This window comes from Eurytemora carolleeae, unplaced genomic scaffold, assembly GCF_000591075.1.
Source record: "Eurytemora carolleeae unplaced genomic scaffold, Eaff_2.0 scaffold877, whole genome shotgun sequence".
In the NCBI taxonomy this organism is placed as follows: Eukaryota; Metazoa; Arthropoda; class Copepoda; order Calanoida; family Temoridae; genus Eurytemora; species Eurytemora carolleeae.
In genome coordinates this window covers 74,606-101,801 of record NW_019396780.1, presented here as the reverse complement: position 1 = coordinate 101,801, position 27,196 = coordinate 74,606, and the positions used below count along the sequence as shown (strand labels likewise).

At 30.4% G+C, this 27,196-nt stretch overlaps 2 protein-coding genes across 2 annotated transcripts; one reads left to right on the top strand and one right to left on the bottom strand.

The window, feature by feature from the left end:
* The first annotated feature begins 294 nt into the window (after positions 1–294).
* On the top strand, positions 295–6,331 carry LOC111708620 (uncharacterized oxidoreductase SERP2049). Its single transcript, XM_023482055.1, has 12 exons — positions 295–377; positions 499–530; positions 1,411–1,479; positions 2,391–2,446; positions 2,591–2,675; positions 3,003–3,043; positions 3,276–3,348; positions 3,406–3,466; positions 3,977–4,023; positions 4,544–4,620; positions 5,284–5,342; positions 5,404–6,331. The coding sequence occupies exons 1-12, from the start codon at positions 332–334 to the stop codon at positions 5,505–5,507; spliced, it is 750 nt and encodes a 249-aa protein (XP_023337823.1). The 5' UTR covers positions 295–331; the 3' UTR covers positions 5,508–6,331.
* A 2,536-nt stretch (positions 6,332–8,867) lies between these two features.
* LOC111708619 (uncharacterized) lies at positions 8,868–25,210 on the bottom strand. Its single transcript, XM_023482054.1, has 13 exons — positions 25,147–25,210; positions 22,570–22,637; positions 19,502–19,625; positions 18,181–18,327; positions 16,129–16,190; positions 14,579–14,627; positions 14,106–14,187; positions 13,319–13,371; positions 11,507–11,609; positions 10,278–10,361; positions 9,800–9,869; positions 9,244–9,554; positions 8,868–9,156 (listed from the first exon to the last, which is right to left on the bottom strand). Exons 1-13 carry the CDS (start codon positions 25,195–25,197, stop codon positions 9,071–9,073), a joined length of 1,290 nt encoding a protein of 429 aa, XP_023337822.1. The 5' UTR covers positions 25,198–25,210; the 3' UTR covers positions 8,868–9,070.
* Between the last annotated feature and the right edge of the window lie 1,986 nt (positions 25,211–27,196).

The following is a 27,196-nucleotide window of genomic DNA, read 5'->3' as shown; positions in this document are numbered from 1 at the left end:
GTCAATTTGTTTTACTAATGTGATATGAACACAATTGTGTAATCAAACAACTGAAAAGTTTAAAACTATAACATTTATATAAAACAAAGCAGTTAGACACAAAATATTCATGTGTTATTTTAATATGATATATTGTATGTATTTTAATTGTATTGTGTAATTGTATACAGGATTATCTTTCAAGAGGGAAACTAAGATTTTAAAAACAATTAAATAGTTGTTTTTTGTAATTTCTAATATTTCTTAAAATGGTGAATCGATTCATTGTCTCGTCATTATGAAATATTCAATAAATATTATCTAATATTTTAAGAAAATATTCTAAAATAAAATGGTTGGAGAGGTCGCTGTGGTAAGCGGAGCAAGCTATGGAATAGGAAAATATCAATTGTTTAAAACATAAAAAATCCTTGGAATTAAATCTAGCAGACTAATTTTTGCTGTTTTGAAATTATTGAATGAGATAAGAAAAACTATCTGATATTATTGACATTACAGGGAGGCATATTTCAAAGCAACTTGCAGCTAAGGTATAGTTTAAAATCATAAAGTGCTTAACAAAAAATAAAATTGACTAAGGTGTACCGGCGAGGTGGAGGCGGGGGGGGGAAGCTTATGGTGTACGCAGCCCCCCCCCCGTCTTCAAGCAGGCTTACTTGATGCAATTTACCTCATCAAATATAGATGAACAAACCCAAATGATTTTTTCTTAATGTGGTGTTTTAATTGTTTACACTGATTAAATTGCACCACCTTTGGCTCAAACTGCAGGATATTTTATCTCATGGGATTTAAGATATGACCCCGAATTTAAAGAATTTGAGCCTCGTCTCAAATTTGAGAGCCGGCTCAAACATGGTTGGTTCCACTTGAAATTCCGTGTTTCGAGATTTGAGCCGGCACTCAATTGGAACCGATTTTTGGCGGTTCAGAGACGTGGTTTTTAAATTCGGCCTCTGCTGTGATAAAGAAGAGATATTTGTTTCATCCCCAAATTTCGTAATTTTTCATACCTAACGGTCAACCTATTTCCAACCTCCCTCTTCTCGTATTCATTTCATTTAGTTTTATTAATACCACCATTCTTTAAGTTTAACCAAAATTCTTACAAAACAAATTTTTATTTTTATTTTTCCATAATTTTTTACCAGGTTTTATTTACTTATTCTGTAGTTATAATTTTTTTATTTAACTATGTAATAATTTTCTGTAGGACTGATGAGGATATAAAAATATATCGAAATTAATTTCCGAACCCAAGTTTTTCTATCTGCAATCGAGAGTGAAACCCTTTTTTGCCAATAAGGACAATTTACACGAGATATTTGTTGTTATAAAATTCATGGAAAACAATGTTTATACAGTGAGATGCACATTGAAGTTTTACAGAGTATAGATTTATGTTTTCAGGGTTGGCATGTTGCACTGTTGGCTAGAGGCTTGGCACAGCTGACACAGGTTCAAGAAGAGATAACTCAGGTTAAGGTTTTGATATAAAATAAGGCTTTGAAAACGACCCATGGACACTGTGATGCAAAGTTTGTATAAGCTATTACTCAAAAATCCATGAGAAGACCAAAGAATATGTATACTGGGATACAAAAAATGAGTTAGTAAGGTAAAAATCAAAGGCCATCTTTCATACAGTGGTAAGCGATAATATCAATACAAAGAAGACGACTTTTGATTTCAAATTTGATTTATATCAAGCTTTTAACAGTATGAATACACATAAATGTAAAAGCAAAGAGAAGCTGTCGATTAAAAAGCTTCTCTTTGATTACTTGTAAACATGAAATTCGAAAAAAAGCTTCTAAACAATAAAGCTAAAATAAAAAAGTTGCCTTCATTGTATTGATATAATCGCATACCATTGTAGCTGTCTGTGTGGGAATCGTTAAATATAAGGGTTAGATTTTGTCTATTCTGCCTTAAAAATATCTTTGTTGTAGTACAGTACAGTGGGATACAATTGTGGAGTTTGAAAACAGTTGTGGACTCAACTTACAATTTTTGATTGTCGAATTAACATGAGACACAACTATTGCATGCAATGTATTTAATAAGTAAACTTAATTTTATGAGTTTCATTGTAAATTTGATGATTTGACAGAGTAAAAAAACCCCATGGGTCGTCTCTTAAGTTTCATCATTTGAAACAATACATTTAAAAGAAAGGAACTATAAGGTTAAAAGGGATCAATTGTATTAAATGTTTCGAAAAAATATTAATACAAACCAACCCTCCACGGACGGTGGAGATATATTGATGAAGATTGGTCTGGAGATGACGATTTAAATCAAATCTTTTTAGAAACATTGGATTGAGATAATATACATACCAAATCCATTTAATATTTAAACATGATTCATTCTTTAATTTACTGCAGGCCGGAGGAGTCGCATTGGCCTTACAGTGTGATATAACTGATAGAAATGCAGTCAGGTAATCTATAGACAAGATTTTTTAGTTTTATTACCTTCAGAATGTATTTCAAATCAGTTTACAAGGAAATATTGTGATATTATTAAAAATTATTTATTCTAAACTAAGCGATTTTACTTGTCAATCTTTATTAATTTACTTCAGGGCTTGCAAACAGAGAATCGAAGACGATCTGGGTACCCCGACTGTTCTTATAAACAATGCCGCGTATGTTGCGCCTCTCCACAAGGTTACAACGCATGCGCATCATCAATCCATCAATCAATCAGTCAAGTAAAAGGGAAAAGTAATTGACTCTTTTCCTCAAACTGGAATTTTCTAATCCATATATAGTTGCAACCAGCTGCAGTAAACCTTTGATATTTCTAACTTGGATTATTTTATATCTAACAGGTTTTAAAGTTTGAATTATCTATAATCTTTCATTGGATTGCAAAATCAGAAAATCAGAGTTCGCAGGTTCGATACTGCAACCCTCCTGTGTTTTTAATTTGAAAAGCAAATTTTCTCAAACAATTATTTTGTCTATATTTACATGAATAAATGTGTTGAACAGTTTGCAGAAGGAAATCCTGAAGAATGGGAGAAAATGATCAGGAATAATTCAAGAATATGTTTTGTTATTTTATTTTTGCACCTTGTCTCAGAAACTCTAGTTTTCAAATCCAAATATCTTCAAAACCGGATATTGCATTTTAACTAATTCTCCTAATAGAATTTATCGTTTGAAATATCAAAGTTTGTATTTCGGGTTGCAAAGACATGGATTAGATAATTAGAGTTTTCCATGAATATTTATCCAAAGCCCAACTTGAATTGCTGGGTGCAGTGTTAATGTCTGGGGAACATTAAATCTAACCAGGGAGATTCTTCCCTCAATGCTGGAGAAAAAAAGAGGAAAGGTAAAAGTCAAATTTTTAAAATTAATAATTAGTGAAAAATTAAGATATTTTTACCAGATCATCTTTATGTCGAGCAAAGCTGGCGTAGTACCAACACCTTATCTTGCAGTTCATTCAGGTATTATACATATACTTGTTTAGATTCCTGATTTAAAAAGGCAGTTTAGTATGATTTCTCCCTCTAATATGAAGTTGAGCCAAAACCTCCTTTTCATACTTCTCTTATGACGCATTTAGTCTGCTTTGAGCAATTATTATTCCTATATAAGGAAGGAGAAGTGCGTTCCTAAGCCTGGAACCAGGACCGTTTTCCGACAACTTCCTATTTAAAGAACTCTGGATGGACCTCGCTGTCTTAGAACTAGACTTTTCCTTCCTCTTTGAGGGATTATATTCTGCTTCAAAGTAGACTAAATGCATTATAACAGAAGTGTAACAAGGAGGTTTCGGCTTAACTTCCTATTAGAGGGAGAAATCAAGCTAAACTGCCTTTTTAAATCAGGAATCCTTACGAGGCATTCCAGTTTTGGAACGATGGGAATACAGCTAAACATTTAGTTTTATTTTGGAACGGTTCAGGGCATTTGAAAGATTTAAGGATTAAAAATTAAAAAAATTGATAATTTAGGAACAAAACATATGGTAGAGGGGTTAGTAGGAGCACTCATACAAGAGGTAAAAAAACATTATACAGTTGAACCCATAAAACTGTATAATAAAAAGACGACTATAAGACTCAAATTTTGATTTTAAAGTTTTGCTTTTTTAAACTACGAATTCAAATTTTTATCACATATATAAATTGCAAGGATGAAATGTTTAAACCATTTTAAAAATTCCTAAACTTCTTAGATTTTTTGGGACCTTTAAAAGTCGAAAAAACTTGGATTCAATTTGCTACAATCTAACCTTTGTAGACATCGCAGGAATAATTAAATTATCGTTTTTTAACCTATTGATATCGGAATACTTCATATATTTAGTGTTTTAATTGAATAATTATATGGAGCTCTTTAAAACTGTTCATGACTATTTATTTTTATTTTTACAAATACTGAGATTTAGGCCACGCGTGCATAAAACCCATTTGAAAAATTGTCAAGACGACATTTTTAAAATTCGTTTGATTTCTCCGAAGTTCCGGGTTAAATTATATAAAATAAGATCAAATCAAAAAAAAAATGTTTTTGTCTAGATAGCTGGGTCTGGAGTAAGTGTAAGCCTGGTTAGGCCTGGAGGCGTGGCTACCCCGGGATACACCCATGCTGTTGAGTAAGCTAGTTACCGCACTTTTTTTTAAAATATTTGATGTTCCGATCAGGGATCTTAGGCGCGAGTTTACTCCATTTCCTTTTCTTGCATCTATTGTATGAATTAACTGATGTCTTACCAAAAAACTTTTCTTATCCCTATATCTTTGAACCTTGCTGGTGTAAACCTTTGATAATTAAAATTTAGCCTTTTGGATCTAATAGAATTCATAATATAAAATATCAAAGATTTGTTGCAAGAACTTTTGATGATTGAGATTTCATACAATCTGTTCTTGAGGAGAGAATGAGCTCAATTCATTCCACACTTTCAAAAGTTTCCAGTTCGGAGCTTTTAACTTTGAATTGACAATATTAATTTAAATTGATTCGTACCAGTTTTCTTCATTTCCCTTTTGTTTAATAGTTTAAAGATTTACCAACATTAGATGAGAGAAAACATTTAAATCAATTGAATTGATTAAAATACGTGGTTTTCAAAAACCTCAACCTTTGATAGAAAATTCGTCCAAAAATATTTAAATATCTTTCAATTTAAACCACTACACTCGACTTGAGGAAATGAACCACAATATTCAATGCAAAAATAAATAACCTAAAAAATCATAAACTGAAAGAAGGAACTGCATGTCCCATTAAACTGATCTATGATCTTTGATTTTAGATCCGGAGACGGTGGTTCAGTACCAGACTGGATTCCAGGAAACTTTGATGAATGCATCAGTAAGCAAAACTTCTATTTTATACAAAACAAGATCTTTTGATGATAAGTTTTCATGTTTAGAACCTGAAACAGTCGCGGAAGCTGTTCTTTTTATTGTGGAACAAATGGAGCATGCTGACATATCTGAGATTAATGTAACTGCTAACACAAAGATCAAGGAGTAAAGTGTTCAATCTGGTACATCTGAGATCAATGTAACTGCTGATATTTCTGAGATCAATGTAACTGCTGATATTTCTGAGATCAATGTAATTGCTGATTTATCTGGAGATCAATATAACTGCTGATTTATTTGAGCTCAATGTAACTGCTGATTTATCTGAGATCAATATACTTGCTAACACAAAGATCAAAGAATAATAGAGCATGCTGATATATTTGAGATCAATATTACTGCTGATTTATCTGAGATCATTATTACTGCTGACATATCTGAGATCAATATTACTGCTGATTTATCTGAGATCTTTATAACTGCTGATTTATCTGAGATCAATATTACTGCTGATTTATCTGTGATCAATATAGCTGCTGATTTATCTGAAATCAATATAACTGCTGATATATCTGAAATCAATTATAACTGCTGATTTATCTGAGATCAATATTACTGCTGATTTATCTGTGATCAATATAGCTGCTGATTTATCTGAAATCAATATAACTGCTGATATATCTGAAATCAATATAGCTGCTGATTTATCTGAGATCAATATAACTGCTTATTTATCTGAGATCAATGTAACGGCTGATTTATCTGAGATCAATGTAACTGCTGATTTATCTTAAATCAATATAACTGCTGATTTATCTGAAATCAATATAACTGCTGATATATCTGAGATCAATATAACTGCTAACACAAAGATAAACAAATAATAGAGCCATGCTGATATATCTCAAATAATGTAATGGCTAACAAAAATGATGAGCATTTCTCATAATAATTACAAGATTAATTGATTGAAATATATGTCGTCTTCCTTTATTGGGATTTCTCCAGTCTTATGAAATCATTATAGAAATTAACCATGGTTATACAGGTGGCAAGGGCGTATAACAGTTTCAGTGAAGGGGGGGGGGGTGCATTTTTTGCGCGTGTTAAAGCCCCGAAATATTTTTGTGCACCTCCTAGAAGATTTTGTGTCCTCCCTTAAAAACCCCTTTTTTGACAAAAGTATTGATTCGTTTTTTATCTATATTTAAGAACCTTGTATCTTTCATACAATTATGCTTTGCTTTGTTTAGAACAATATCTCTTTATCAGAGGTGCAAAAAAATGAGTTTTTTGCCACAAACTTCAAATTATAATACCTATGAAGTATGTATATTCGTGCAACCCAATGTCGGAAATTTTTGATATTTCAAACTATGAATTCTGTTAGACCAAAAAGCCTTAGTTTTCACCACATAAATATTAAAGGTTTATACCATCAGGTTTCAAAGAAATAGTGTTTAAAAATTTTGGGAGTTCTTTTCTTGAAAAATCATTCGATCCTTACAAAATATTTCTTTCAGATAAAATCATTTCATAAATGTTGCCCCCTGGGGGGGGGGTACCTATAGGGGTGCACGTGCTACTCTACAGGTTGGGGGGGGGAGGCACCCTTACTCACCTAAACATGTGGAATTGATTTGGACACAAACTGGAAAATAGATAAAAAGTTTAAAGAGGAAAATAAAATTATTAAATAAATAGAAATAGCAATCAATGTATTAGGATACTATTTTTTTTTTAAAGAAGAAAACGATTGAATTCTTAAAGTGAATTTGAGATTATTTAGCCACACATCCAAACTTCAACATCTACAGTATGCCCTCAAATCAAGGTTTATAAATTATATCTCATGCTAGCATGCACCGATATTCATTCTATTAAATCCATCAATCTATTTTGACAAAATTAACTTCTAAATGAGACAATGTTGATTTATTCTCTGTATTCTCTGTATTCTCTGTATTCTCTGTATTCTCTGTATTCTCTGTATTCTCGTTACTCACTGAAAGGAATCGAGTTCTCACCACAAACTCACCGGGTTCCAAAGATAGAGGGATTCAAAAATTTGATTTTGTGGGAAAGACTAAATTCCTTTCCGGATCAGTGGTAGGCTTTTAATAAAGAATTAAATACAGCATTGACAAGGTAATAACCTACAAAAAACTCTTAATCTAAAAAAGATCTTAAAATAAATTTCATCGTTTTATAATGAAGTATACATAGAAAAAAACATTATTAATAATGATTGATAATATTTTCATGATGATTCTGATATATCTCCTTATTTATACATGAAGAAAGATGACATTAAACCGATATATGTCGCATTCTAAAAGCGTCCATACTCGGAAGATCTAACATAATAATTTATTTCCTGGAACTCTGGGGCTAGATATAAAGTTAAGTGACAGCAATTATTTTTCTACAATTTAAACAAAAGAACTAGATGTTGAGCAAATAATTATTTATTTTTCTTGAACGCTTGAACTCGATGTTCCATTTGGGCATTTTTAATTTGAAGATAAATGCTTGATTCCAAATCGGCAAGGTATGACCACCATGGGGGATATCTAAGAGAGTAATCGAATTAACTCGTAGGTCTTGATAAGATGAATGGAGATCAATGCTTGGTTCAGAAAATTTCTGACTTCTGATTTACCTTTTTCTGGCATATTTCTAGAGTAAAGGTGGACGATTATTTCTTTTTCTGACATATTTCTAGAGTAAAGGAGGACGATTATTTCTTTTTCTGACATATTTCTAGAGTAAAGGAGGGAGATTATTTCAATAAGCATATATTCTTTTCAAACAAATTTAATCATTTATCTTTATTATGGCAGAACAAAAATTTATTGACAATTAATATATACATGTTAAAAACAAATTACTCATGTAGATATTTTTTGCATATTTAGGTATATGAGCTAATTTTGGAGCATTATTTGCATATCTAATCTTTTTGTAAAGATATATAGTCAATTGAATTCTTAATTTTTACTCTCTAAAGGAATTAAAACTTTAATCATAAAGGTAATATCAAAGTGGCAAGAATAGATCGCTTTAGTTTTCAAATTTTTTTATATGATTACAAGTTTAATCTTGAATATAAGTATTCTTCAGTATAGTCATTTTAGATTTTCATCATGTTTTTTACCGCTTATTATTTTATTCTAAAACAGTTAGTTAGAATTTCTTAGTTAGGGATATATATTGTTCCAGGAATCAAAACATTAATCCTAATCCTAATCCTAAATTTAGAATTCACTTCATTCTTCTACTTAACATTTTTTGAAAATATAACCATTTACATATCTATTAAATTGTTTCTAAAACTACCTGATAAATTATCATTGAAAATATACAATATGTACAAAGTGCCCCAAGAATATGTACAACTTGTGACCTCTTTTTTCTCTAAACATTTTTCAATTTTTTAACCTAAATCTTGAAGATAAAATGTCAGCATTAAAGAAGGGGTTCGCAATTATTCAAAAGGTGAAGAATAATCAATAAATAAATTTGGAACATTATGTTATTTTTTCATTTTTATGATGCTGTTCATTAAGTACATTTCCTAACTATCGTTCATAAACTAAAATATGTATGGTAGCGAATCCTCCTTTTTTCTGGTACCATTTGTCATTCAGTTTTTGATAACATTTCTTTAACATGTTACTAAAATCTTTTTTATATTTTATAGTGAAAAAACATTTGTTTTAGAGTTTCCTTTTATTTGAGTAGATCCGCGTAGCTCGGGGGAGCTTCTTCAAAAAACTTGTTTTCATCTGGAAACGAAGCTGCCGATTTTGAGAATTCTAAAAAAAGTGTAACTAGTAAAAAATTATTCTGAGGATAAAGAAAAATAAATTTTGTGGACCTTCACCTTTTATTTAATTTTTTACCTGGAGTATTCCGTTGATATGTAATATTTTCCAAGTTTTTAAAGCTTAGAGTTTGCATTGGTAGCTTGGAGAGATCCTCTTCTCCCTCAACCTTCTTGGGTCCAACCTCAACGAAATTACTCTCAAACCCGTTACAAGGGAGAGATTTAGGGTCTCTATACTCTACCGGGTACCGAGACTTCGGGGAAAGTTGCAAACTTTCAAAATTATTTGGTTTGGTTGGATTTATCTTCTCCTCAAAGTCGTCTTTGTTTTTCTTCTTTCCTTTGATTGGAGGAAGGGTAGCGTGGGACATGTGAGGGGATGGAAATCTAAACATAATTCTGTTTTAAGGAAAACTTTTGACTTTTTTCATAAATAGATGACTTAATAGTTGTATTGAATCTTTTTTTTCAATTTTCATACAATTATTTTGTCATCAAATATTTCTTTTAAAGATTAAAGACGATCTTTTCTCTCAACTGTAGAACACCATTTAAATAAATTATGTAAAATCAGTGTAAATTCTATAGGAAATCAAATTCTATAGGAAATCAAAATCTAACAGTCATCTTACTTAATAATTCCTTCTCCCTCAAGCGGTTGTAGAGTTATCTTGCTAGGTAGACTAGGTAAGCTACCAAATTCTAGAAAATATTATAGGTAAGCTACCAAATTATAAAAAATATTATTGATTAACTACAAAATTCTAAAAGTTTTATTGGTAAACTACCAAATTCTAAGAAAATTATTGGTAAACTACCAAATTCTAAAAAAATTATTGGTTAACTATCAAATTCTTAAAAATAGTATTATCTGAACTACCAAATTCAAAAAAAATATTATTGATTTCTACCAAATTCTAAAAAATATGATTGGGGAACTACCAATTTGATTTATCCTTAGAATTCCCATAAAAAATGTTCTAGGAACTTTTTTGTATTAGACAAATTCATCTTTATATCTACCATGAAGACATGTTAAATTCTGAACCAAACTTTTAAATAAAATTGCTAGTTTTTAGAATTGTCTGATGTGTATTATTTTATTGTAACCTATTGCAGGATTGAAGGAATCCTCGAATCTATTATTCTCCAGATTCTCTAGAATGTTCCTTTCCTTCCTCTCTTTTTCCTCTGCTGCAAACAATCAGCATTTTTTTAAACCGTTTTAAGATGTTCAAAAAAGTGTTCGGACATTTCTGAAATTATTTGTTTCTTTTAGAGTTAAATCAGAAAACTATCATTTAAATGCAAGACAATTACAGAAATTGAAGGTTTTTAAAAATAATTGTTTTTTAAACTTTTTCAAACTAAACAGAAGTTTTCCCAGGTCCAAATTGAAACGAAAATAGTCCTTTTTTAATCTAAACCCCAAGATTTTATGAACTACGGAAACCGTTTCATAAAACACTTTATATTGACTAAAAATTGTTTAGCTCAATATTAGAAAGCCTAGGGTCAATATTATACTTATACAATAAACCTGTCATCTTATATCAAACTAAAACTGATATAAGCTTCTTTCTAAAGAAAAGTTAGAAGGTCAAACTTTGGATTCTTTTTTATTAGAAAGTTTCATGTATTAATTAGGAAAATATAAACTCTTTGATTTATCTTATTTAAAACCACAAGATACAAAGTATATTTAGTGCATTGAACTTTATGAGAATCAATGCAAATAAAAGATAAGAATAACTTCAAAACATTAGTGCTAGAACTCTAAAACTTTTGATTAGATGCACAGTTAAAATAAAAAAATTTAATTCGGTTATTTTTCTAGAAAAACATTCAAAACATTTTAGAAATTCTAAATATTTTAGCAATTCTAAACATTAGAGAAATTCCAAATATTTTAGAAATTCTAAACATTTTAGTTATTCAAAACATTTTAGAAATTCAAAACATTTTAGAAATTCAAAACATTTTAGAAATTCAAAATATTTTAGAAATTCAAAATATTTCAGAAATTCAGAACGTTTTAGAAATTTAAAACATTTTAAAAATTCAAAACATTTTGAAAATTGAAAGCGCTTTAGAAATTCAAAACATTTTAGATATTCAAGACATTTTAGAAGTTCAAAACATTTCAGAAATTCAAAAAATGTTGGTTCTTTTCAATAACTCCTCAAGAAAAGGATTATATGATTGAAAATATATTTTGCTAAAAAAATTTTAATAAAAAATAAAATTGTTAAAAAAATTATTGAAAAAAAAGATTTTATTCTAGTTACTTTATTTTGACTGTAACTTATACTCGTGTTTATGATAAAATGGTGAAATGCCTGATTCTATATCTGTATTCTGGGTTTTTAAACTCTCAGAGGTGTAATTTCTTTTCATTCCTTCGTTCTCCTGGATCAGGTTTAGCAGAGATCTTACAGCAGCCTAGAACAAAGGAATTATATTGAGTCTTTAAGATTGCATTAATATCGTATTCCTAATCATCAGTTTTTTGGCTCTCACTGTAAATTAATTATTATGATATCTTCATTCTTGGTTATATGAATATTTATTTGCAGGATAAAATTTGTATTTTTACGCTAAAAAACTTTGAAGGCCAGCGCGGCGGTGCCAAGGTTACTCATAGTTATACTACCGCCGTTTACCCTCACTTGATCAATATCGGGTAACTAAATTTTCAAAATAAAAGTTGACCCACTTAACTAAGAACCAAGCTAAGAACATTCCCGTGGCTCTTATGAGTTCCACAATTACAATTTAAGGCAAATCGGTTCAGGAGTTTCTGGGTCATGATCGCACAAATAACAAACGAAAATAGAAACAGAGATTACAACTTTATAAATATAGATATGTAGATACTTTAATATTCTCGCAAACTGGAAATATTTGTTTTATATAAATGAATATATTTTTGGGGGGCCTCGTACATCTATTAAGAAAAATCGAGAATTTTACCTATTCAAATAACTACTTTGATGAAAGTTCTATCATATCAAGAAAACTTTTTGTAAAAGTTTCTTATAACTTACTTTTTGCAAACTTAATTGCCGACTGGCAAGCTTGATTTGAGCTATTTACATTTTATACAGGGTGTCCCAGTTATCACGAAAATTGAGTGAAAACTTAGAAATTGTCTTTACTTAGAATCAACAATATAATACCTTATTTCGAAATTCATAACAAAATGTTACGTCTGCTATAGTGTATATTTTATTTAAACTGCATTGAAGAGGAAAAATTGGATTTTGTTTGAATATAGGTATTTTCTTCGGTTATGTTATGTGGTAACAGTGTCATGGGCCCATCAAGCTCTCCCCAGGTTGATACATTCCAAACTGTGCTTGTGTCATTTATCAACTGAAAATTAATTTCCGTCCTTTGGCGGTTATTTATTTCGGCCTTAATTTTTATGGAATAATGGTTGATCGTTTGTTATTATTATAATTATAGGTCAACAGTATACAATTAAAACATAAACAAACAAATTCTGAACTTTAGCAGACAAACCAGATGATAAATAAATATCTATGTACGAACCATTAAATACTAAATAAACAAAAAATAAGGACGATTTTGAAATCGTCACTCAGTTTCCATGTTTATTGGGACACCCTGTGCGCAGTTTTCATGTGTATTGGGACACCCTGTACCTAGTTTTCATGTTTATTGAGACACCCTGTACCCAGTTTTCATATTTATTGGGACACCCTGTACCCAGTTTTCATGTTTATTTAGACACCCTGTACCCAGTTTTCATGTTTGCTGGGACACCCTGTACCCAGTTTTCATATTTATTGGAACACCCTGTACCCAATTTTTATGTTTATTGGGACACACTGTACAAAGTTTTTATGTTTTTTGGGACACCCTGTACCCAGTTTTCATGTTTATTGGGACACCCTGTTCCAGTTTTCATGTTTTTTGGGACACCCTGTACCCAGTTTTCATGTTTATCGGGACACCCTGTACCCAGTTTTCATGTTTATTGGGACACCCTGTACCCAGTTTTCATGTTTATTGGGACACCCTGTTCCAGTTTTCATGTTTGTTGGGACACCCTGTACCCAGTTTTCATGTTTATCGGGACTCCCTGTACTCAATTATCATGTTTATTGGGACACTCTGTACTAGACCTGTGACATTCTCTTCTCTTGAACGGTTTTGAAGTACAAGGCTGTTGCTATTCCTAAAGAAAAAATTACGTTTTAATTTGTTTTTAATCAACCAATCAATCAACCAGTCAGACTAACCCAGGAAAAACATAACTTCCGGTCAACACTCAAAATATAAATTGACCCCGTAAAAAACCAACCAACTGACCAAACAAACAATAACAAAAAACTAGCTACTAAAGAAACAATTAAACACACCTCAAATAATTAGTTAAAATATCAACCATTCAATGATTTAACCAATCAATCAATCAAACAAACAAAAATAACAAAAAACAAACTTTTAAAAATCGACCTATTGAGAAACCAGGTAATCCATTAATAATCCAACCAAACTTACCAAACTTAATATCTTGCTAAACAACTATCAGCCAAATAATCAACCTTCAAGACAACCTATCAACCATAACCATCCAAATAATCAACCTTCAAGACAACCTATCAACCATAACCATCCAAATAATCAACCTTCAAGACAACCTATAAACCATAACCATCCAAATAACCAACCTTCAAGACAAATTATCAACCATAACCATCCAAATAATCAACCTTCAAGACAACCGATAAACCATAACCATCCAAATAACCAACCTTCAAGACAACCTATCATCCATAACCATCCAAATAATCAACCTTCAAGACAACCTATCAACCATAACTATCCAAATAACCAACCAACAAACTGATCTCTAATTCAATCAACCCCCCCAACCCCTTTCAATCCTTGGATGTCTAATGTCTATACCTGCTACCCCGAGTCCAAGAAGAATAAGTCCAAGTAGAACAACGGTATCTCCGAAAAAGACCCTGCGATTGTTACTAACCGCCTGATCAATCAAAATATAAAAATTAAATCTTTTTCCGACTTTTATTTTAAATCTCTCTAAACCTTTTTTTTTCAGTTTCCTCTCTCCGGATTTTCTCTTGACTTATTTTTTTAATTATTGTTTATGTTTTTGTTTTACTTATTCTATTTTGGTTTACTTCCAACTCGTTTCATGATTATCATTCCCCTTTCTTAAATCGAATTATTCCAAAATGAACTTTTGCCTTTTGTATTGGCTTTTTTGCTTTCTCTTTTGATTTTTATAATGTCAATTGTTCTCTCAAACTATTTTTAAACTCATACATTTTTTTGCTGGGGCTCATTAACCTTTTTATTAAGTTTTTTTCTTGCATTTTTCATCAATTTTTGTTTGCGTTTCTAATATTACAGACCTGAGTGACGGCTTTATGAATAGCATCGTGGGTTGGAGGGTGCCTCGGTCTAAATAAAAATGAACATTTAATTCTATACACGATAAAGTTATTAAAGAATCAAAACCATTTAAAACAAAAATTTTGTCATGATGACATGAGTAATCAAGATTTTTCTTTTGTTTAAAATAGTTCAACCCTGGTTTGTTAAGGAGGGGGGGGGGTGAATAAAAACGGTGACAAAGTACAACCCTGGTTTGTTAAGGAGGGGGGGGGGTGAATAAAAACGGTGACAAAGTACAACGTACAAAAAGAAGAATTGATTGCATCATTGCATGTTTAACATGAGGCCTCATTCAAACCCCTATATCTTCGCGACTTGAAGTCGTTCGTCATTGACATTTCAAACTATGAATTCTGATAGATCAAATAGTCAAAGTTTGAAATATCCAAGGTTTACACCAACAGGTTGCAAAGATAAAGGGGTTTAAAACACGTGTTAAGGTCCTTTAGATATTATGGAGGCCAATAACCTTGAGTTGTGAATAACTACATATCCTCGAATTATATATTCATATATGTTTCAAGGTATGGTCGAGAAGCGTCATATTTTATGTATTTTAACTGCTAGAAATCCAGGGATTATGCATACTAAGTGTATATTATACTATATTTGGTCAGGAGTATCGGAACGTACATTAGAATTCACATTTATAAAATCAAATAAAAAGTCTATTCTTTAAATGACTCCCATCTTTTTAAGAAAAGTTTTAAAAAACGTTTTTGCTTTAATTTGCAAAAATAAAAAGTATAATAGCATGCGTTTTAATTATGGAAACATTGAAGAAAATAACATTTTTATGCAAAATGAATGCGTTAAATTTGGTATATCAACATAATTCATTTCATCTTAAAGAGTCCCATTAATTAAGATTAAAAAACAGACAATTTTTCTTTATTAAAAATGAAGTGTTAAAATGAAAAAATAAAGGGAATGTATTACATAGCATTATCAAGAATCAAAGGAATTGAGTGTTTTGTCACAAACTTTGATTTTCTAATCCCCATATCTTTGCAATCAGTTGTCGCTATATTAAACCTTGAATTCTGATAGATCAAAAAATTTAGATTTAATATATTAATAGATTCACATAATAAGGTTGCAAAGATATAGGGATTAGAAAATTTGAGTTTGTGTCATAGACTCCATTCCTTTGTAATGTCTAATTCTTTCTTAAGAATTATAGAATAGAAGCAATAATAGTATTTTCGAAACACTCTCTTGTAAATTGTAATTCCATTTCTCAATTAAATTTTGTAATTAATAAACTTATGTGGAAATAATTTCTTAATCTGAGAATGTGTCCATCCCAAAAAGTGTTTTTATGAGTTCTATGTTTTAAAAATAATGAATTTGATATTTTTGAACACAATTTAAAAACTTTAATTTTTGTATTTCTCAAAGTTTTCCAAACAATGCAAACAAAATTAATAATTCTTTAAACTTCAGAAGCTTCGAGATCTGCAGTAAAATTAAAATTATTTGATTGAAATTAAAGTTTGAGTTTTACCTTGCTAGTTTTTTATCCTCTATAAAAATAGGGACAGCGTCAAATGATTCAGTTGTATACACCTAAATATTATTACAATAAGTTGAATATCCTAAAGTTTCCTAATCCCTATATCTTTGCAACCAGATTGCACTAACCTTCGATATTTCAAAATAGACTATTTTATACAACTTAATTCATACAAATCTAATGTCATCGACAAAAGTTATAGATGATCAAAGTTTGTGGCAAAGACTGAATTTCTTTGTTTGCGGATACTGATCATAAAGAAAAATGAATTGGGAAGCATAGGATAAAATGGAAAATGGTAAAAAAAGGAATAAATAAAATGGTAAATGGTAAAAAAGAAATAAAAGAAAGAATAGAAAAATAAAGAAAAATGAGAATAAGAACGGAAAAGAAGAGAAAGATAAAGATAAATGAGAATAAGAACGGAAAAGGAGAGAAAGATGATGAAAAATGAGAATAAGAACGAAAAAGAAGAGAAAAATAAAGAAAAATGAGAATAAGAACGAAAAAGAAGAGAAAAATAAAGAAAAATGAGAATAAGAACGGAAAAGAAGAGAAAGATAAAGATAAATGAGAATAAGAACGGAAAAGAAGAGAAAAATAAAGAAAAACGAGAATAAGAACGGAAAAGAAGAGAAAGATTAAGATAAATGAGAATAAGAACGGAAAAGTAGAGAAAGATAAAGAAAAATGATAATAAGAGCGGAAAAGTAGAGAAAGATAAATAAAAATGAGAATAAGAACGGAAAAGAAGAGAAAAATAAAGAAAAATGAGAAAAAGAACAGAAAGGAAGAGAAAAATGAGAATACGAACGGAAAAGAAGAGAAAGATAAAGAAAAATGAGAATAAGAACGGAAAAGAAGAGAAAAATAAGAAAAAGAACGGAAAAGAAGAGAAAGATAAAGAAAAATGAGAATAAGAACGGAAAAGAAAAAAGACAATAAGAAGAAAGAAGATGAAAAAACGCGGAAACAAAAATGAATCAACAAAAAGCAGATTAAAGGCAGTAAAGAATTGTAAGAAGACATATTTCTGCCATAAAAGAAATAATGAGATGAGAGGAAAAGTTTAGTTTTATGGAAGAAGTTGATCATAACAAATCATAAACCAGACCCAGACATCCTTCATCTTGTACTTACACGTTAAATAATCAGTTAATCAATCAAATTTCAGAACAAAGAAATTGAGTTTTTGCACAAACTCTGATTTTCAGAGTTTAAAATATCAACGATTTAACACATCAGGTTGAAAAAATATATAAAATTTGTGGCAAAGGCTCAATTTTTTTATAGTTTGAAAAGATTTACGAAAATATTGATAATCTCAATTAGAATTAAACTTTAAAGACGAATATGTCACTTTCCGCTAAAACCCACTATTTATTCGGTGAGAGTACTGCAGTTTAGCATAGAATCTCAGGTTGTCATTATAGTCTCATCCTATTTGGTAATCCTGTAGTCATTATAGTCTCATCCTATGTGGTAACGCTCTAGTCGTTATAGTCTCATCCTTTGTGGTAACCCTGTAGTCTTTATAGTCTCATTCTATGTGGTAACCCTGTAGGCAGTATAGACTCATCCTATGTGGTAACCCTCTAGTCGTTATAGTCTCATCCTATGTGGTAACCCTGTAGTCGTTATAGTCTCATCCTTTGTGGTAACCCTGTAGTCGTTATAGTCTCATCCTATGTGGTAACCCTGTAGGCATTATAGTCTAATCCTATGTGGTAACTCTGTAGTCGTTAAAGTCTCATCCTATGTGGTAACCCTATAGGCATTATAATCTAATCCTATGTGGTAACCCTGTAGGCATTATAGTCTAATCCTATGTGGTAACCCTGTAGGCATTATAGTCTAATCCTATGTGGTAACCCTCTAGTCGTTATAGTCTCATCCTTTGTGGTAACCCTGTAGGCATTATAGTCTCATCCTATGTGGCAACCCTGTAGGCATTATAGTCTCATCCTATGTGGTAACCCTGTAGTCGTTATAGTCTCAATCTATGTGGCAACCCTGTAGATTAACTAAAATGGATAAATGAACCTTATCCTGTATACAGATCAGATTCGGAACCTCTTCATGTTCCATCTGCTCCTCCCCTAGGGATACAGTGGGCGTGGCTCTGGTAGGAGTGTGGCCTCTCTCACAACTGCACCGACTGTTGATAGGGTTACACATACTTTTCTCATTCTAAAAATATTCAGTGAATCCCAGATATATGAATACATAGCAAGATTTTTTTTAAATGTCGTATTCTCAACATATTTAAGATCAAATGCTGCATAAAAACGAGTTTAATATATCAATTGTTGTCCTTAATATTTCAGGACTATTAATTTACCTTGAATTAAAAATAAAGAATTGTAAAAAACTTATGACTCTTACAATGATATTTAGATATATTTTCATAACTAATATTCAACCTTTTGAAGCCGCGAACATTTCAGCAGGTTTCTTTTTGTGCTAACCAATGATGAAGCTGATATAAATTTGTAAATAAATTTCAAGACGACATTTCATACGCTCTTGCTATGTTTTCATATATGTGAGATTGGCTGTTTTTATCAACAAGAAATTGATTTTTTGCCACAAACTCAGATTTAAAATCAGTATCTTTGCAGCCCAATATCGTGAACTTAAAATATTTTAAACCATGAATCATATTCATAATTCATGTTCAAATAATCGAAGTTTGTAATATCAAAGGTTTGCACCATCAGGTTGCAAAGATAAAAGAATTAGAAAATTTGAGTTTGTGGCAATTTCTTTGATTTTTCCAGACATTTTTATTTTGCATCCTTGATCTAGACAGATTTTCTTAGCAGACGTTTTTCCGGTTAAAATCGATTTTGTGTGGATAAACTGCCTCTAAAAGAAATCAGATTGCACTATTCTATTTTTAACGGGCAAATATAGAAAGAGGTTATAGTGCAGATACTCATCGAGTATATACAGTTTTCCTAATACNTTGTCTCTTATACCAAGCTGCCCCTCCCCCCTCTTTCAGAAGTTATAAATCCAAAAAGTATTTTGGTGTCATCATCATTCAACTAATAAGAAATTCATTTAAAATTTGGTGATGATGATGGACATAACCTCTATAGAGTAAATAAAGTAGATTTTAGATTCACATTTTATTGAGAATATATTTCTGCCTGGGTTGACCCTCGTCAGACTTAACGATATCATAACCATCAAAATCGATAATAAAAAATGTAAAAAATAAGAAATTTTTAAAATAAAGATGTCAATACAAGGTATTTATACATTTTACTATTAAATATATAAAGTGAAATAATTATTTATTTCTTTGAAATTATATTTCAATTCATGTTCTTCTCTATAACGACAGTGGCACGGATACCTTAGCTTGACACTGAGTGGAAGTGACACAGGGATCCCCAAGTGCTGCAGCAGGATGGCACTCCCACTTCCAGGATATCCAACCATCAGAGCACTCACACACTCCGCCAGCACTTCCATTTATTCTGAACATTTAGCAGATAACAAAAATATAAGAAAAGAAAAAACAAAACAAAAGATTAAACTGAAAAGAATAGTAGATATAAAACTAGCTTACTTTCTGATATAATAATGATTAGAATCAACCCTACATCAATAAACCATTTTTTTGTGTGAAATATACATAGAGAATAGAATATATATTAGAGGGGAATTTATTGAATCTCTCGGTATGAATTTTTTCAGTCCCTGTCAGCCTGAAAGGGAGTTCAAAAATTACAAATCATGTAAATGTTGAGTTATAAGCAAGGAGTATGGGTATAATGGAGAAAGAATCGACCCGACCCGCCCTACCATATAATTTTACATACATGCTTTGCTTTGCACAGACAAGACGGTGAATAAGAGACATTCCTTACTTAACTGTCTGATGTTATGTACAAAATACAATGTACAAAATACAATGTACAAAATACAATGTACAAAATACAATGTATAAAATACTATGTACAAAATACAATGTACAAAATACAATGTATAAAATACAATGTACAAAATACAATGTACAAAGTATAATGTACAAAGTACAACGTACATTGCAAATTATACAAGATTACGCTGATAAAGGTAGAATAAGATGATAAACTAGTTTATTCTCCTACTAACTCTATTACGAAGAGGGGTTTATGCTCAGATTGAAGATACATTTTACGAAATAGAAAATATACATTTTACAAAATAGAACAGATATATTTTACAAAATTGAAAAGATACATTTTATACAAAATTATAGAAAAGATACATTTCACAAAATAGAAAAGATACAGTTTACAAAATAGAAAAGATACATTTTACAAAATAGAAAAGATACATTTTACAAATTACAAAATAGAAAAGATACAGTTTACAAAGTAGAAAAGATACATTTTACAAAATAGGAAAAAGATACAGTTTACAAAATATAAAAGATACATTTTGCAAAATAGAAAAGATGCAGTTTACGAAACAGAAAAGATGCAGTTTACGAAAAAAAAAGATACAGTTTACGAAAAAGAAAAGATGCAGTTTCAAAGTCGAAAAGATCTTAAACTAAAAATATCAAAACCCAAAAATAGCCAAAACCACAATATTTAGAAGCAAAAAAATTTCTGAACAAATTCACATTGAGAAAAAAAATCTAAAGTGTACATCCAAGAATAATAAATGCAAAAGCAAAAATTGGCTTGGTTTGTAGGTTATACAGCATAAAATGATCAGATGATTTGATAAATCCTAAAAACGTAATAGTTGAGTAGTGCTGAACAATCAAACAATATTTATAATTTCAAAAGTTTTAGTTAAAGTTAAGTCTATCTCATTAAAAAATGCGGGCTCCGACCAGCAAACTTTCTTTTCGTACAGTTATGTTCTATTGAAATTCTTAGTATTAAAGGGACAGACCGGCTATGTAAGGTAGCTAAACTAACTGAGTATGCAGTGTTGTGGACAAATTATTTAGGATTCATTGAAGACATATTAAACTTTTCCACGATGTAAAATTACAGAGTTTAAGTGCATAGTCGACGTTCAAAATCATGAATTTGGGTCCGGGTACGTTTTCAGAATGGGGGTTTTTGAAATATTTAATAACGACGATGAAAAATAAAGCAAAAATTCTACATTAAACTAATTAGGTGGTGAGGAACATATTTCTCAAAAGAAATTTGTCAATGAATAAATGCTAGAATCAACCGTCTCGTTTTCATCATTATATTGAATTTCTTATTTTCTATGAATATATTCACAGATTTCTACAAACTCTTCAAATGTCGTCTTTTCAATAATAATTCCAGAAAATCTGCAGAAAATATTTGTGAATAATGAGAAAATAGAAACTAATAATTGAACAAGATTACTTATTTCCGATGATAAGATTAATTTTTATTTTCTCAACCTGTTCCTAAACAACTAATTAGTTTAACTGTAGAATTTTGTTTACATTCTTTGTTGTTGTTATTTACTATTAAAAAAACAATTCTTAAAACGTATCCAAAAGTTTTATATGTCTCAAATGAATCCTAAAGACTTTGTCCGCAACACTGCATATTCAGTTCAACTATCTTACATTGCCGGTCTGTCCCTTTAACAAAATTGTTTGAGAAATTGTGTATATATTGTATAATACTGAATCTAGTTTAAAGTTTGGAGGTTAATGTGCAATATTGCTAACATTTCAAAATTGGAACACTACTGATTGCACATATACAATACAATATAAAATGAAGACGACTTTTGTATTTAAGTTTTGATTGTTCAAGGGAGCGACCGGCTATGTATGGTAGTTGAGCTGAGTATGTAGTCTAGTATTGTGGACAAATTCTTTAGGATTCATTAGAGACATATGAAACGATTCTACGATGTATAATTACTGAGCGCAAGCCGCAAAGTCAACGTTCAAAATCGTCTATTTGGATGGATACGTTTTGAGCGTTAGTTTTTTTTAATTATTAAATAACGACGACAATTGTGAAAACAATTCTACAATAAAATAATTGCATAAATAGGCAGGTTTAGAAAAAAAAACTTATCCCTTATCATCAAAATAAATATACCATATTCACTTTAAATTGCTTTTGCTCATCAAAATCTTCCTGTGTATTTTTGTTTTGCGCCTGCTCGGGCTGCAACAGGGTGTAGATAAATAAATTAAAATATATTCTTTTTGTATATATTCATTATTCACTCTCTAATTTCAGAAACATATGTAATGCTGTTTCTAAGTAATCTAGTTATATTTCTCAATAATCAAAACATTTTCAAGAATATATTCACTGGAATTAAACATGTTGATTTAGTAAAATAACATATTTTACAAAGAGTTAAAATGTGAAACCAATCATTTAAAACAAGTCAGCTCCTAACTAATCAAACATGTTTAAAAGAACCCCAATATAGAAAGGACAATATTATAATATTCCAAACATATTATACCTGCATTGCATATGTAGTTTAGGACAATCATCATCTCTATAACAGGGTCCAGAACACAAACAGAAACCCTAAAAATATATATCTTACAATGGAATTTTTAAACAGAACAACTAGGATATGTTTAGAAAAAGGTGTACCGTTGTAAATCGGACATATCCCGCCTTTAATCGACGGTCACTTGTATCTACATCGACAGTTATAAGCTTTAATTTTTTTTTTTTTTGTTGAGCTATACGTTTTCTATTTCATAGGATATACGCTACACGTGGATTTAAAACGGTTCTGTCAATGTTCCAGAAAGCTGTGACTTTCGATCACAATTTGACCAATTAAACATAATTCTGTAGCCTTTTTTCTCAAATACTTTTTTGTTGGCATATTCATTTTGAGTGAAAAAGTATAAAATAAACAATCCGCAAGTTTAAAGATTGTTGAATTATAGACCAAAACACGTATAGTTTAACATGTTTGATTTCAAATAGAAGAAACCGAATGCTGCTCACTCTGGTTAGTCCGGGTGGCTATTTTTGATGGATTTTAAATATGAGATAACATCCGATATGGATATGGATAATGTATGTAACATAAAGTATTATGTATATATCTGATGTAATTGGATGGTGTGTATAAATGGAATAATATTTGTGTCTGTTCAGCCTAAACTAATAAAAAGTTTGCAGCCAGCCTGAAAAAAATGTCAAGTGAAAAATTGGAGGTAGAAGGAAAGGGGGCCAATAAGGGCCAATTGGGGCATTGGGGTAAAAAGTTTAAAATTAAATCCATATTCACAGAAAATCAAATTTTTTTCTACTTTTTTACTAAAAGACATTTTTTATATTATTTCTTTTCAAAAAACTGATATCGATTCAGAAAATCAAGAAATGTTCTGCAAATCTATAAACTTACAATGTTTAACATATGTATAAAACAAATGAAGATCATCTTATAATAAGTAGTATTAAGTTAATATTAAGAAACACGTCAGCAGTCTTAAAAACCAAGGAATCAAACAACTATTTTTATAAGTTTCATCACGTCAAATCTAGCAAATACTGTTAAACCAATAAATGAGTAAATTGCTTTTTGAAATTAAATTTAATGTGACGTGCAAAAATATTAGTTTGAATCGGACACGGATCATATAGTTCTAATATTTATTTGGTAATTTTAATATTTTCTTTATATTAGACTTTTTCTAAAGTTTAATGATTAATTTCAACCGTTTCTAATTCATAATAAATTCAATAAAACTTCCAACAATTCAAAACAGTCTTAAAGTTTTATTATTCTTTAAAATATGTTTATTCTAAAAAGAATTGTAACAACAATCCAAAAACGATTTTTGGTTAGTTTTTTGTTGCATATATCTTCTGTCAAGGTCAAAAAATTTTATTATGTAACAAAAGCAAATGTCTAGAATAAATAATTTAAAGATGTGTATTTTGCACGATATAAAATTTTGAACCTGAAAGAAAATATTGGTAAAAAAACGACTGAATGCACATCACTAGTTAAATATATACATTATGGTCTTCTTTGACTATTGATTGTTTTTTTATGAATTAAGTTTTAAATTGGTTATACTAATTCACACTAAAATGTAAGAAAATTATTTAAGAAAGTTGTCTGAATTGGGTTTATAAAGTGAGTCTTTAGTAAGACCCATTATAAATTCTTCACATTATTTTTTCTACAAATATTGGGTTAAGGTAAAAATATTATTAAGATACAAAATCGACAAGTTCTGGCAATTTTTTCTGAAATTTTTTGACGTGGAATTCCGCAAGTCAGTATTTAAAAATACGGCAAAGGGCAAGTGTTACATTTTTTTGAATTACCTTGCTTAACAATTTACAATTCTTATTGGAAACCCCGGTCCAGACATATTTGAATCCAGACGTTTCGCCAGGGATAGATTATTCAAATCATTTCTCCCTGTCTCAATTCCAATTTTCAAATAGTGTGATGACAAGAAGAAAAAAGATAGAAATGTCAAGAGTCGGAAATATGAAAATGAATTTTCTATGATTTTTCCATTTTTAGTCTTGCTCCCCCCCCCTCACACACATAGAGATCTTTAGTAAAACTTTAGAATTTTTTTAATTATCTTCTAATTAATATATTACTAATTAAATATGTTCTAAAACTTTCGAAAGGGATTGAGTCTTTGCCACAAATTCTTATTTTCTAATTTCTATATCTTTACAACCCAATGTCGTAGATCGTAGATATTTCAAACTATGAATTCCGTTAGATCAAATAATCTAAATTTGAAATATCAAAGTTTTACACCATTGCATAAGGTTACAAATATAAAGGGATTAGAAAATTTGAGTTTGTGGCAAAGACTCAACTCTCTTTGTACAGGCTTAACTTTATTTCATGATACTTTAATTACTTGAATACTGAAACTTGAATACTTTGAATTGAAAAAGTGAAGAAAAAACAAATATTATTTGTAAAGCTTTGCTCCACTTTGTGCAGAAAAAAAACTGACTTTAAAATTTTCCGAAAAAATGCTGATAATTAAAATGGTATGCCTTTAAATCTTTCCATAAAGAGTGCAAAAAAAATTACCAAATAGAGCAGCAGAGAAAAGAGTATAGGGAGATGGCAAGGAACACTCATTTTCTTTCTAGTGTCATCTGAAAATATTAAAAAAAAATATAGATCCAAGACTAATATTAAGATATATAAATCTTTCCAAACATGTACATGTACACAATAAAGTAATATTCCTTTAATATTAAACGAAACGATAACAATTATTCTTCGAACAATACAGATATAATTTCTTTTTACATTCAAAAGATAAGTTTAAATCACACTATAAAGAAACAAGGAATTACCTCCTTTATCCAAAAAGATCAAATTAGGAATTCCTTTAATCTAATTTGTTGAAATTCCCTTAACAAATTACCATGAAGAGGAAAATTAAAATTAAAGAAAAAGATTCCATGATTCCTAAATTCTGTTGAAAATTCCCTTCAGTAACTGGAAAATTATTAAAAATTATAATTTACTATATTACCTGTATATTTACAATCTAATTCATGTAATATATGTCGTAGATCTATTATATTTCAAACTGCGAATTCTTTAAGATACAAATATCAAAGATTTTCACTATCAGGTTGCAAAAGTATAGAGAGTGTCCCGATCTGGCTCCTTTTCTCAATGTAATTTTCTTAACTGTTGGAAATCTACCAAGTCCGTGATATTTTATTATATGAAATTACAGTAAAGACTTGCAGATAGAACGGCTACAAAAAAGCTATGATTATCACTAAGATGGACACGAAGCCTCCTAGCTTAGTAAACTTAGTTTAGAATAGGAGAAGTATGAATGGATTGTTTTATATTTCAAACTGGTAATTAATTTTATTTTTATTAATGTATTTAGTCAATTATTCAAGGCTAACTGTATAAACTTGAAACAAAGCAAGAAATTAATGAAACTTTGTAAATCATGGTGACACAGGACCGAGGGGGGGAGGCGGGGGGAGGCGGGGGTGTCTGGAAGAAGAGGCTTTTCTAAGAAACCTAAATCTTGGTTTAGAGCTTAACTTTTAAGATATACTTCCAGAGTAGAGTGGTTAATTGATTAAGAAGGTTCAAACAGACATGGCTATTGTAGTTTACATTTTAAGCCTTTGTTAGGAACAGAGGCGGCTGTGAAGGAAGGGAGGGAACTTCCACCGCCGGCCCCTGGAAAATGGGGGGGAACGATCAACTCCCTGGAAAATGGGGGGGGAACGACCAACTCCGTGGAAAATTGAGTGAACCTCCTCAAGGAATTGGTTGCCACTAGGGAGAAGCATACAGCTACTAGACACCATGGTATCTTTAAATCAAGTTTTTAAATTGGATTTTAAAAAACGTTCTTCCTGAAGCGTCCCTCAATCGGTCACAAATTTATTTCATGGATCTTAACTTATTAAAGATATTTTCTTTCTATATGTTTGACTATGGCGCCCCTTAATCAGTCAAAAATAACGTTAATAGTTTGTTTCAGGGATCATAACTCAATGAGAAATATCCTCAATAGTACGTACTATCTATATATAAATTTGGCTTGTCTGTTTGTCTGTCTGTCTGTTTGTGTCCAATAAACAGCTGAACCGATCGGGCCCAATTTTTTTGTGGGACATCTAGGGACCCCAGGGAAGGTTTATGAATGATCAAAATTTCAAATATTTGTCTCCATCAAAATTCGATCGTCATTAGATTTTTTAAAATTTTGAAAATCCACGAAATTTTTTGTGAAAATCCGCGAATTATTTTTGTTTTGTTTTACGATGTACACAAAGAGAACATGTTCACAATTAATTTAGAAGATGGGCGCGAAAAAAGGCAGCCGATCTAATGTAAACAAACATGAGTTAGTATACGGTGAATCTTCATCTAACGCCAGAGATGCACCAAATGTCTATTTATCATTTGTGTTATTGTTTACAATCTTTATTATTGTTGTTACGCAAAAACTAGTTCTCCAGCAGTCCAAAAACGTCAATGCAAAGTGTACGGAAACCCTATTGCCCCCTCCTTGTATTCAATTCTCCTTGGATCGGAGTATCTTGTATATGAAGTATTCTGGAGTACATTTACGTGATTTATACTCCTGTAC

Coding starts and splice junctions, on each gene's coding strand:
- LOC111708620 (XM_023482055.1), top strand. CDS start 332: ATGGTTGGAGAGGTCGCTGTGGTAAGCGGAGCAAGCTATGGAATAG. Junction 531..1,410: donor CAAAGCAACTTGCAGCTAAG/GTATAGTTTAAA, acceptor TTATGTTTTCAG/GGTTGGCATGTTGCACTGTT. Junction 5,343..5,403: donor AAACTTTGATGAATGCATCA/GTAAGCAAAACT, acceptor TTTCATGTTTAG/AACCTGAAACAGTCGCGGAA.
- LOC111708619 (XM_023482054.1), bottom strand. CDS start 25,197: ATGAGTGTTCCTTGCCATCTCCCTATACTCTTTTCTCTGCTGCTCTAT. Junction 22,638..25,146: donor TTTCTCTGCTGCTCTATTTG/GTAATTTTTTTT, acceptor ATATATTTTTAG/GGTTTCTGTTTGTGTTCTGG. Junction 10,362..11,506: donor GAATACAGATATAGAATCAG/GCATTTCACCAT, acceptor GATTGTTTGCAG/CAGAGGAAAAAGAGAGGAAG.